The sequence below is a fragment of the Gambusia affinis genome, linkage group LG06, assembly GCF_019740435.1.
Source record: "Gambusia affinis linkage group LG06, SWU_Gaff_1.0, whole genome shotgun sequence".
Taxonomy (NCBI): Eukaryota; Metazoa; Chordata; class Actinopteri; order Cyprinodontiformes; family Poeciliidae; genus Gambusia; species Gambusia affinis.
The window spans coordinates 16,201,879-16,214,113 of NC_057873.1; the positions used below are offsets into that span (position 1 = coordinate 16,201,879).

At 35.8% G+C, this 12,235-nt stretch overlaps 1 protein-coding gene across 3 annotated transcripts; it reads left to right on the forward strand.

The window, feature by feature from the left end:
• On the forward strand, positions 1-12,235 carry scn4ba (sodium channel, voltage-gated, type IV, beta a). 3 transcript variants are annotated; one of them, XM_044120205.1, is made up of 6 exons: positions 1-118; positions 4,174-4,337; positions 5,912-6,131; positions 6,235-6,364; positions 7,259-7,359; positions 10,463-12,235. In XM_044120205.1, the coding sequence occupies exons 1-5, from the start codon at positions 25-27 to the stop codon at positions 7,350-7,352; spliced, it is 702 nt and encodes a 233-aa protein (XP_043976140.1). In that variant the 5' UTR covers positions 1-24; the 3' UTR covers positions 7,353-7,359; positions 10,463-12,235. The 3 variants fall into 3 exon arrangements, with proteins under 3 accessions (XP_043976140.1, XP_043976139.1, XP_043976138.1); XM_044120204.1 differs by having other exon boundaries at positions 7,259-7,354; XM_044120203.1 differs by having other exon boundaries at positions 7,259-12,235.

The window sequence follows — 12,235 nt, forward strand, 5'->3', positions numbered from 1 at the left end:
AGGCAGGCAGGTGGTGTCGGTGTCATGGCGTCAGTGGACAGCACCGGTTTGAGTGTCTCTGGTCGGCTGCGATCAGGGGATCTGCTCCACGCTGGTCTTATACTTGTGCTACTGCTTGGTGAGTTGGACGCTACTCCCCTCTAAACATTTAAGTGACATGGTGTTCTTCTTTTCCAGACCTTTTTACTTTTCACTAGAACATTGTGTTTCTCATTCTCTGTATTAGTGAGTTTAGACCAAGTTACTTAATCAGTATGACTTCCCTTAATTGATTAAATCAAACTTGGCAGTCTGTCCTTAATAAATAACATTTATTCAGTTTGTTTTGGCCTTGTTAAAAGTGGGAGGGAGTTTCACTTTTATTGCAATGCATAATTCTTCATTATTCTGTGCTATGATGCTGTGAAAGATGATCAGGACAGCGAGATGAAGAACATAAAACTTTGTGTCTTATCTGAACTTGTACATGCTGGAATGTAGTTGCTGAACTGTATGACCGACTGGCTAAATGGTTATCTTTATATGTCCTTAATTCACAATTGCTACCTGGTGAATATAAGAAAAGGGAATCTAACTTTCAATACGCAGTGGATGACTAAGTGCAATCATATTACTGGTAGTGACGTAGCGGTGCAGTGATGATCTGAGTTTTTGTTCATCCCCACCCTGATTTTGTTTTACATGTCCACCAGTGACCCTTCATCCCTAAATTTGAGATTTGAGGCAGGACTGCTAGATCATAAAATATCTTATGATGACCTCATGAGGTAAAAACAGCCCTCAATGATGGACTGACACAGCTGTGAAAATGAGAAATAAAACCATCTCAAACTAGCTGTTCATTTGTTTATGAAGTATTCTTAATTTTGCTGTTCTTTTTTAGCTATTTGAAATTGTTGTACGTTTGTGGCTTTGTTCACATCTGAGAAAGTTGGTATGAAATGGGACTGACTACTGTGGGATGTTCCGTAGCAAGCATGTGTCAATATTCATACATATATGCATAGTTTGGTTAAAAGATACTTTCACCATCCAACCATCCATTCATACTTTTCCACTTATCTGAGATCAGGTCATGTCCCCAGCAACACAGTCTGATTTATTCTGTTATCCCAAGACATTCCCAGGCGAGAAGGAATCCATATCTCGTCTTGTGTCTGTCCCACAGCGTCCTCTTAGTGGGATAACATCACAAGGAACGTGTCCAGGAGGAGTCCTGATAACATGCCTTAAATACGTCAGCTGATTATTTTCAATGGGAAGGAGCTCTGGTTCTACCTTGAGCTCCCTTCAGGCAATCAAACTTCCTTTCCCTAAAGCTTGGACCCTTTTTCTCAGATATGTTCACACTTGTACTATATTTTCTATTGCTTTACCCATTTATTTATTACTTTTTACCATGTAATACAAATAACAGAGGAGTTACTGCAACAACCACGTATTTTTAGTTTTAATGTCTAAACCTAATTAGATAAATCTCATTTTCTGAAATGGGATAGAAAATTTCGGTGAGGCTTAGAGTTTTGAAAATGTTTCGAATAATTAGACTGTGTTTTTGTGTTTAGTAATATTTTGTCAAACTGTCACAACATTTTATCAGCATTTTACGTTTAAGAAAATAACTAAGTTCAAGTCTTTGTCTTTATAAATAAAAGTTTTTACTTTTTTACAAAATAAATTATAAATAAAATATTCCAAATGTCTTTGGATTAAAATAGGTTACATTATCAGTATGAGTAGCTACTCTTTCTATCAGTAGCTAGACGTGTATAGTAAATGTGATCTACTACATGGCGGTGGTCGTTTGTGCAGATATAATATTACACTCTCGTAGTGTGTTGATGCGATGAGTAAATGTGAACTTACCCCGTCCAACACCAGTAGCTCCAATTAAGTGAGTTACTTAGCTGCTGATGTAATGATTTTGCCCTGTCAGTCATTCATTTTGGTAAACTTCCACATCCATACCAATTCAGAGACTTCCCTCACACTGTACCACCTCCATTGCCTTTTATTCTCCGTTTGTTTACATTTTTTCTTGTCTTTCTCTCCTTTTCCAACATTCCTGTCACTTCTGCCTTTTCTCTCCCTTTCATAGAGGTAATAATGTCCTCAGCCAGTTCTCTATGGGTTCACTCAGAAATACATTAACCCTTAAGTCTTTGGCCTACTTGAGGAAAAAAAAACTCACCTTGATATTCAGTGAAGGACACATGCACATACACACAGTCAGCTGCATTTCCTCCCACCAGTGATTCACATATTGATGTTTCCCAACTGGGACAAGTAGATACTTGATAGTGGGGCTAAAAATATCAAACATACCAGGGTATTACAAATGTGCACAAGCTCACAGCTGTGAATATATGTACTGCCTGTTCACACACATGCAAGTACGATCAGACATACTGTACTAACGATGTAAGTCTAAAGGTGAAATCAGCACAGACTGAATAAGGCAGGAGAGTGCGGCAAAGAGAAAAGGAACAAGGAGATAAACGATAGTGAAGAGCTCTGAAGCAACAGGAGCATGAAATCTATTTCTGAAGGGGTGGCACGCTTTTTATATATGTAAACGATAATGCTTCCACTTGATGATAAGGAATAACCTATGTAAGACTTAAAAATGAGACTTTCGCTTGGTTTCTGATAAGTTTCCCTCAAATAAAATAGTTTGTATTAATCATTTTTGACTTTAAATCCTTTGCAAATAATTACTCTGAATGGAGAATTGCTCCATTCACAGCATATTTTAAAAGTGAGATCAAGTGCTAAGGGCTTTTAAATCATCTGAAATTACTGGATTTACCTTCACAGTATAATCTCCACCTTTTGTTTGTAAACATTTATTTCAAAATCCTTATTTTGTGATATTCACAGGTATTGTTTCTTAGGCTACATGCTACAAAGTCATATTTTGCACGGTGTAAACAGGTATTTTGTAATGATAAAACTTTTAAGTGTGGTTTCAAGCAAAAAATAGACAGCACACACTATATTGAAGGTAAAGTAATTATAGATTGACAAAATAATTTTTAGTAGTAACATTCATAAGTTACACAGATTCCATTCATGAATAGAAGAGGAATCCCAAAAATCATTCCCAATATGATGATTTAAAACATGTTGTACAAGTTTATGCACAGGATGGAAAGACATCCAGACAACATGTTCTCTAAACATGTCCAAGTGCAATGTGATCCTGGACAGTTCAGTGTCGAGGACAGCATTTATAAATAGATCCATGAGAGTAGGAGAGACATCAGAGAAACAATCTGTCATACCAAAACCAACATAACATATCTAGCAAGACTTAAATGCCAACAGAGTTTGCTTTTGGAAATCGGAGAAAAAAAACAAAACAAAAGAAAAACACCACTGTACCATAGGACATCAGCATAAATTTGTTTGTAGTTAATTCCTGTTTCAGGGTTTCTGATTGCTAATTTTTATGTCACTCTTTCTGCAAGTTAGCATAATACACACCTTGACCAAAAGGTGGTCAGTATTCCCTCCAGCAATCCACGTCTATAGCAGCATAAGTGGATTCCACATTCTCTGCTCTCAATAGGCAAGCTCTTTGAAGTTCCCACCATTATGGGAGAGGATGTTTGGATTTTGTGATTTCATTGCAGCTGTTGAACAAGTTCACATTAAAGGTGTTAAACAACACATCTTCATCTTCTTTTGTGTGGTTTTCACTTCTAAGAGTGTAATTTTATTTTCTCTTTGAATCTAATCACATTATTATCTCGTGTCATATTGTCTTCATTTTATGATTGTTAATTTTATTCTTGTTTAGTTTGTCACTGTCCAAAGCAGTTTGGGATGTACATTTTTCAGAAGTGTGAAATATTATGGCATATGTTTTTAAAAGATTTATGTAAAATTAAACATTCAATATTACTTTGATGAATTGTTGGAATAAACGTTTCTGGTGAGTTGGTTGCCAGACCCTGGGAAGTGTTAGTTTTAGATGAAAAAAATGTAAGTTGTGAAAAAATGTGAATCTATCTAAAACGTTTAAAAATGTAGTACACAATGTGGTGTTTTTAATACTACAGTAGTGATTCATATTTCCTTTTTTTTGTCTTCTGTGGTTACGTTTAGTACTAATCAAGCTCTATCTTTAGGTATTGTTCTCTGAATGTTGTGTTTCTGTTTGTCGTTCAGGTGCTTGGGGAGTTGATGGATTGGAGGTTTCCACAGGTAAAGTTTCCTCAATAGAAGCAATGAATGGCTCCACAGTTCTGCTGCCCTGCACTTACTCATCTTGCATCGGCATCAAAAACCTCTACTTCAACTGGAAGTACAATGACAATGGAACTTTTATAAAGGTATAACTAAAGATTATATGTATGTACAACCACTCAAAGTAAAAACTGCTTTTAAACTGAGACAGAGATGAAACTACAGGACTATTTTCGGCAAACACGTGAAAGTTGATTGCCTTGGAAATGTCTCTACTGCCTTTTACCACTTCTCTTTGTTGTTTCTGCCTTACAATTAAATTTAGAACTGAACTTGGCTTTGACTAGACCAGGCCTTTAAAACATAATACCCCATATTTTTTTCTTTGCCTTCAAAAATATGGATATATTTACTACCATCAATAATCCTTTAAAGTTTAACCTCATGTTCTAGATCTCAGTTATGTAATAATCACCACAACCTGATGCCACAACCCAACATGTCAAAATAAAATTATTTTACTGGTGAACTGGTTAGTGCCACATGAGTTATTGTCCTTTTTTAATTTTGAGCTCTGTTAATTGCTGCGGCCGTCTTGAAGGCACCTTTCTAAAATGCCAAGCAATACATAGTAAATCATTTCAAACCATTTTTTTTTTTTGCATGTAATGTGACACTTATTCTGTACAAATCATCTGACGAACAATCTATTTGCTCAATCTCATTGCTCAAGTCCAAACATCATTAAAGCAGAAGTGTCCAAAGTAAATCCATAATGACTGGTGTCCTGCATGTTTTAGTTCTCTCCTTGCTTCAATACTCTGCCTGTACTGAGATGACTAAAACATGATGGATACCGGCCCTTGTGGACAGTCTTTGAACACCCCGGCCTTAAAGTAATATCTTGATGATCCACATTGTAATTAATTTTCAACATTTAATCCTGTCACACCTGCCACTAATGGTAATGAATCCGATTCACCCAAAATAAAGTTCAGCCTACGTTGTATTTGTATTTTTACATTTTGTATCATTAGCTGAGGACAGAATTTGCAGACAGATTACAACAGATCAGAAGGATGTCACTGTACAATGCAAACGGTAAATAGCTGGACAAAATGACAGACAACTTCAGATTACAAAAAATCAGTCACCTCCTCAACAACAGACAAAGAGATGACTATTTATTTTATCATTGCATGGATAGACACACAGAATAGTTTTGATATTTGAGAAAATATAGTGTTTTTATACAGAAAATAAAATGATTGTCTTTTAAAGTTATGGTTCCCCTTTTGTCCGTTTTGTGAGACAGGCTGAGAGTCCAGCCTGTCTCTACCTGTAACATGTTCAAATCTTTCTAAAAGAACATTGTGATTGACTGTGTCAAAAGCAACACTGAGATCTAACAAGCAATTTTTAACTTTTCTCTTCCAAAAATGTATTTGTTTATCATTGACTTGTACATGATAATTGTCATTTTGTACAAGGGGAATATTTTGAAATGGTTTACCATGCCCTTTTTGTTGCATCACAAAAACAGGCATTTTAAAATACCTGTTTATACTTTTAAGTATTTCTATATTAACCAGAATTCATGTTTAGGTCTTAAGTTGTAATATGCAAGAAACAATGCCAAGAAAACTTAAATGTTTTACAGTACTTGGAAATAAACTTGATAACCTATACTTTTTGTCTAAGTAGATGTTTATGTGTACAGTTGTGTGAAGCAGAGATTCCCACGGAGAAAGTGGAGCCAAAGGTCCACGTTTTCCATGAACGTGTTGAGTTTGTTGGCTCCTCAAAGACAAACAACATCTCTATCTTGTTGTGGAACATAACTTTTGAGGATGAAGGGGAATACACCTGTTTTGCCAGAAACCCAAAAGAGAAGAACCGCAACCACAGTGCTATCTTCACGCTTATAGTGGTCGACCAAAGTATGTGAAACATGTAGTGATGTGCATTACACCTGGAACACACAAATAGAGTTGTATCTATGATTTATAGAGATAATGCCATTTTTTCTCTTGCTCTTTACAGTGAAGGAGGTCGACAATACATTGACAGTCATTATAGTCTCAGTTCTGGGTGGAGTCATTGGTTTAGTTATCCTCATCATGGTAATAAAGGCAGTGGTCCTTCATGTTCTACACAAGGGTAATGAAAAGACGTGAGTATGACACCAACTAGAGTCCAGTACTTTGCAAAACTACACTTTTGCATGTTGTCACATTACTAGCTCAAACTTGAGTTTTCAGTTTATTTTCTTGTGGTTTTATATCTGGCCATCACAAAGTAGCACCTAATAAGAAGAAGGAAGAAGAAAAATAAAAAGTTTTCAAAGGTATTGTGCATATATTCAGCACCTGAGCCAATCCTTTGTAGTCCCACAGTTTAAGTTTAATTGTAGTTGCAGGTCTTTTGCCTTTTGCCCTCGGGCAGCTGCATCGAGGCCTAATAGTTTCCATATACATGGATTGGCAGCTTTTTCTCTACACCATGCATCGCCCTGACTGGGCCGCTCTAACACTTACATTAGTTTTTAACTATCCATTGTGGTTTCAGCAGTATGTCTTTTGTCATTGTCTGCTGGTAGGTGAACCCATGTTGTCCCAGCTCCAAGTGTTTCGGAGTGATAGCAAACTTTATGTCAGGATCTTGGGTTGTTAGAGTTGGTTTGGGTTTTGTAATTTCTGTGTTCTTTAGTTCCTTTTCTTTGATTAGTTCAGCCGTGTTTCTATTTTAATTTGGTTCAGTCCTGTCAGGTGGTTCTAGTTTTATTAGGTGTCTTTCTTGTGTAGTCCTTTCTTAGTTTACTTTCATGTTTCTTATGTTTAGTCATTCTTTAATGTTAACTTAAATTCCTAGTCCCCAATGTGCCTTCCCTCACTCCCCTGTGTCACTTCCTCTTCTCTCACTCCCTTCACACCTGCAAGCCATTAGCTCATCATTAATTTATTCTATCTCTACCTTCCCAGTCGTTGTTTTTGATGCAAAAGAAAGACGAATAAAGCCTTAATATCATGCTTGTCTTTTAACCTTTGCTTCTTTCTCTCTTCTGCAGTAAAGAGTGCCTGGTGAGCTCCTCAGGGAACGACAATACAGAAAATGGACTTTCAGGAGCCAAAGCTGACAACAAAGCTACACCAAAGGCTTAAGTGTAATGTAATGATTGTATGTTTGTAAATATGTTAGAGGATTATACATGCTGAAAGAAAAATGCTCTTATCAATGGACTGTTTTATCCTACTAGAATCTAAATATTGCAACTTCTGAATATCTATTTTAAATTGTGTTTGAGATTTGGGAAGTGTAGCCTGTGCAAGAAGCTGGATCACTCTGTATCTATTGTGAAAGCCCAATAGGCACACAATGTGCTGCCTGCTCTAGGACTCTCATCTGTATATTACTGAACCCAAAGTTTCAGAGGTTTTACTTATGTTTGTCTGTAATTGTAGAACTACCCATTCCATTCCACTACATCTTAAGCTAGTAATCTGTTTAAATTATCATCGTTTATATTATCACATTATAGCCACAGACATGGATTAAACTGTCATTTTGACTTTATACCTTTTAATTTAAATTCATACTTGAATCCAGACAAAACTAACCAACACGGTCCACATATCTGCTGGTGTTTAATCTATAAGTCAAAAATAAAAAGAAACCTTTCTCAATCATTAGCAAAAATAACAAATGAAACGATACATGCACATTACTGCCATAAGTGTTGTTAGCATTAACAACTTGATATTTTGCAACTGACTCAGAGTTTGAAACCATAACTTACTGTGCCAGTGAGTAATGGGGCAACTGCACATTTCTCCTCGGTTTTTCATGTTTACAACCAGGGGCAGGCGAGATCCACATTGATTTGCTTCACTAATGACAGTGGAAGACTGACAGTCTATCTGGCTAATCACTGTGGACAGCTTTTCTTGTGGGACAGAGTGATCCAGTTGAGCACAGGTTTTAAGGTTTTGGTTTGGATAAACACTGGTGCCTGTTCTGCTTTTGCTCCCTCTGCTGATGGGAGGATAAAACTCATTAACATCATAAAATTCCCCAAACCCTCCAAGACAATCCTGAGAGTACCATGCTCCCCATAGAGACAAATGAATTTAATCTTGCTGCTTCTACTACTCAATGCAATTTTAGCATGTGCACATTTTGTATATTTTCACATGAGCGTATGCTGCACCATTGCACACCAACAATAGTTTGTGTCTCATTTAGCATTTCCAAAGCCGGCTCAATTGCTGAAATAAACACTTTACACCAACTTAGGGTTATTTAAATTGTGAGAAATCATTTACCCCCCATTTCTGTAAAACATCAGCCGGTTGGAGGAGGGTAAGATGTTGTTAATTTGGTTAGTTGATCTACATTTTTTTCAGTCTGGATTCCAGCTTTAACCCTCAAAGAAAACCTAAACAAAACATCTTTAAAATACATTGCACAGCGGAAATTATTATTGAAATTCCAGTAAAAAGAAGGTCACTGAAAAACAATCTGGAAACTATCAAGTCATACAGTTAAAACATAGTTATTGTTCCCATTTCATAGAGAAGTCATATAAACTTTTTTATGTTCTGAAAGGAATTTATAATCATACGACAAGGCCTGTGGGTGATTCGCTAAGTAAAAATAACATTCTATTTAGAGTTAACACATTAACAGAAGCAAGATAGTATCTGGTGTCCATGAGAATATGTGGTACCTCATGTGCACCAGATAGGAGCTTCTTAAAGAGACAGAAGCCAATTTCAAGGTGTCAGGTTGTAAAGTCAAATGTCTTTTAAGTCATGTTTGATATATACAGCATTTTTACTACAACTGAAGGTATTACTTGATTGTGCTATAAAATGTTACTATATGCCTGGAGACTACATAATAAAAGATAACAGAATAGAAAAAAAATTGGGCTACATCTGTCACCATAAAAACTAAATTATTTTTGTACAGTTTCACTGATTGGAGTAAATGTAAATAAGCATAAGCACAGGTGAGTGAGTTGGAGAAGAAAGCAATTACACTTTTCAGTTTTGCAAGTTTTTAGTTTTTTATTATCCAGCTCAAAAATGTTTTTATTTTTATAAATAATTTTGGTAGAGTAACATGTAATGTATAAATATAGTAAGAATGCAATAACCAAAGTACATGATGCACTTTCTGTATATTATTTAAATCAGCGGATGTGGCTCCACTGTCGGCTACATAAAAACTTGGTATACGTTTGACAAAAGTCTTGTAGTACAATGGCTGTCCTCTCTTTGGTCTAAGCTAGTTTACTGGGTGTGAAATTTTAGTCATTCAATGTTTACAGTATTTACACAAAAATTTGAAACACGGTCCAATCACTTTTATTAATGACAGAAAATAACAAGTACAGTGTACCCTCTTCTGAAGAGTAATACAACATATTGGTAGTAAAGGTTTATTGTCTTTACAATTTGATTTTGATAGATGCAATTAAGCAAAAATATTGAAGAACTATTTTTCATATTTTATACCAGTTCCACATTAGTTAATTATGTTATCTTAGTTTGGCTTTCTGCTTTGGTAGCGACCCTGGAGTACGTTGCTTAACAGACCCGGGACTTGTAAATTGAGTGATAGGCGTCACTACTTTTGTTCTTGGAAACAGAAATGATTCATTTAGTCATATTTTTCTTTCATGCAGGCCACATAGAAATGCAGAAACTTTATTTTAGCTAGCTGACTGTCAGTGCACAGCAAGATATGGGAGTATGGCAGTGCTGTGATACTTTATGCACCATAAAGCCATTTGAAGGACCCTAAACCATAAGAACAGTATGATGGATAATTTTAGTAGTTATGAAACTTTCACTTTTTGAAAAACTAGATATAGTTTGATAATCATAAACAGCCCATGCTTAATACCCAGTGTCTGGCATAGTCCACATTTCAGAATAGTCAGTAAGTTACGTTGGTCAGGTACTTTAAAATTTGGGCATAGAACATCACAAGAAGTTTCTTTTTAGGTTGTAATTATTATGTAATTAGTATCCAGTAAAATTGTACAATTTTAGCAACTTTCGACACTAAGTAGTTTGAAAAGTAAAAAATACAGAGATGCAAACTGCATGTCAGAGCATGTCTTCGTAAAGTAACATTGACAAAATTTCTTTGAAACTGTACAGTCAATAAAATATCCATTTCCCCCCGCCATTTCAAGGTTACCATAGCAACACATTGTGTTGAAAGAATTTAGGAAACCATATAATCTATTTTTTTCTTTCAGATTTACAGCTTGAGGTCACTTCTCTGCAGCAGGCAGACTTGACCTGCTGAACACACATTCAAAACTTCAGCAACTGAAGGTCACACGCATGCAGAGATCCATCCACACAAAGACTCGCATGCTCCTAGCCACTTTAATACTACAAGATTGTAGACTGGCCTTTCAAAGAAAAAATCATGCACTTTATTAATGCAAAATGCAACTTTGTACAAAGTTATAAATGATGTTTATAATTTTTCCCCACATTGTATTATTTGATTTGATCATTTTGAATTCTTCATTTGTACCAGTTTTTTGCTCTCTTTTATGAGAGTGCCGCTCTTGCTTTCAATGGAAGCAATAAGGCAGACATCAGATTATGCAATAACCTGTTGTAAGGCACTTTATTGATGTGTCTGGACAGCCAGGCAGCTCTGTCTGTCCTCGGCATATCTCATTGTACCATTGTGTACCATACCACACAAATGCATTTTCATCTAATGTTCTGGTATTAGCATCAAACAGCTTGATTGATTTGTGCTAGATTAAGGAAACTGCATTCCATTTACACTTAGCATTAAATTCACTGTGCAGATTTAAAATCTGCAATTAGCCTCAAAGCCATAAAAAGATATTAAAAAAAAACCCTTCTTATTGTTTCTTTAATGTGGAATTGGCATGAATTGAGATCTAATTGAACTGTGCTTCATGCACAGCTGCCAAGTAAATGGCTTCAACGGAACTGACGAAAATCTGATTCCAGATACTTACATACTTTAATGCCACACAAAGCAGCCAATGTCCTGCTCTTGATATTATAAATGGATTGCAATTATCTGTTTCACTTATCAGAAGCCCATGTTGCTGATGCAGTTGGCATTATTAATATCCAACTCAGTCTTGTAGTACGCCATTGACAAGATCCTGTTTGGCAATGTGCAATGCTGTATATTAAGAGGACTTTTTGTTGTGAATGTCTTGAGGAGACAGATGTGTTCACTTGAATACCATCTGGATAAATGTGTCTCTTACTTTCCTAAATTAGTTCAGGCAATCAGATTTCAATCAGCAACTGCATGCAACACAAATGCTTCAAACACATGAGACGCGACAGGGTTAAACAAACATGGTTTAGATCACCCCTCACTTGGCAGTTTTAAGTGCAATCTGTCTTTAGGTTGGAATTATTATGCTTGGTGTAAATGGAAAGGAGAATGATTGATACTCCTGGAGCAGTGATTAGTTGGATGTAACGAAATACTGCAAACATTGTGCAGTTCTGTATGTAACAGTGTCCTTAATATGCTCTAAAATGTGAATGTTATGGATGTAGGGATGCTCTACTGACCAACATCCAGGCACAATTGTAAAACCCTTCCTTTACAGATCCCTCAAAAAAATAAGGTGCATATCTATATCAAATGTCTTCTTGCAGATGAAAGCAATACTGGGGAGTTGGTCTGTTTGTTAGCGTTAGTTTACCCAATATGTCTTAACCTCTCATTAGCATTATGGATGCAGTACTTGTTTTCACAAAAAAAATACGGTTGTTCTGTTTTTTATTTCATTTAGGGTTTCTGCAAGTTAATAAAATAAGGGGTAAAACAAAGGGCAAGTAAAAGCAGTAATCTGAGTACAAATTTAGAAAATAACTTAATTTCAGACTTGTAAAAATGTATCTGGATTTTTTTTTTTTTTTTTTTTGCATTTTAAGGATCAAAATTCTGATTATTAAATTTGAAACTTTTGTGACTTGCTGAAACCCTGTAGTCTTTCACCTTCATTGTGTGTTTT

What these genes read in the sequence shown, in the direction of transcription:
- scn4ba (XM_044120203.1), top strand. Translation starts at nt 25, where the DNA reads ATGGCGTCAGTGGACAGCACCGGTTTGAGTGTCTCTGGTCGGCTGCGA. An exon ending in ACAATGGAACTTTTATAAAG is followed by an intron (nt 4,338 to 5,911) that starts GTATAACTAAAG and finishes TTATGTGTACAG; the next exon opens with TTGTGTGAAGCAGAGATTCC. An exon ending in GCTTATAGTGGTCGACCAAA is followed by an intron (nt 6,132 to 6,234) that starts GTATGTGAAACA and finishes TGCTCTTTACAG; the next exon opens with TGAAGGAGGTCGACAATACA.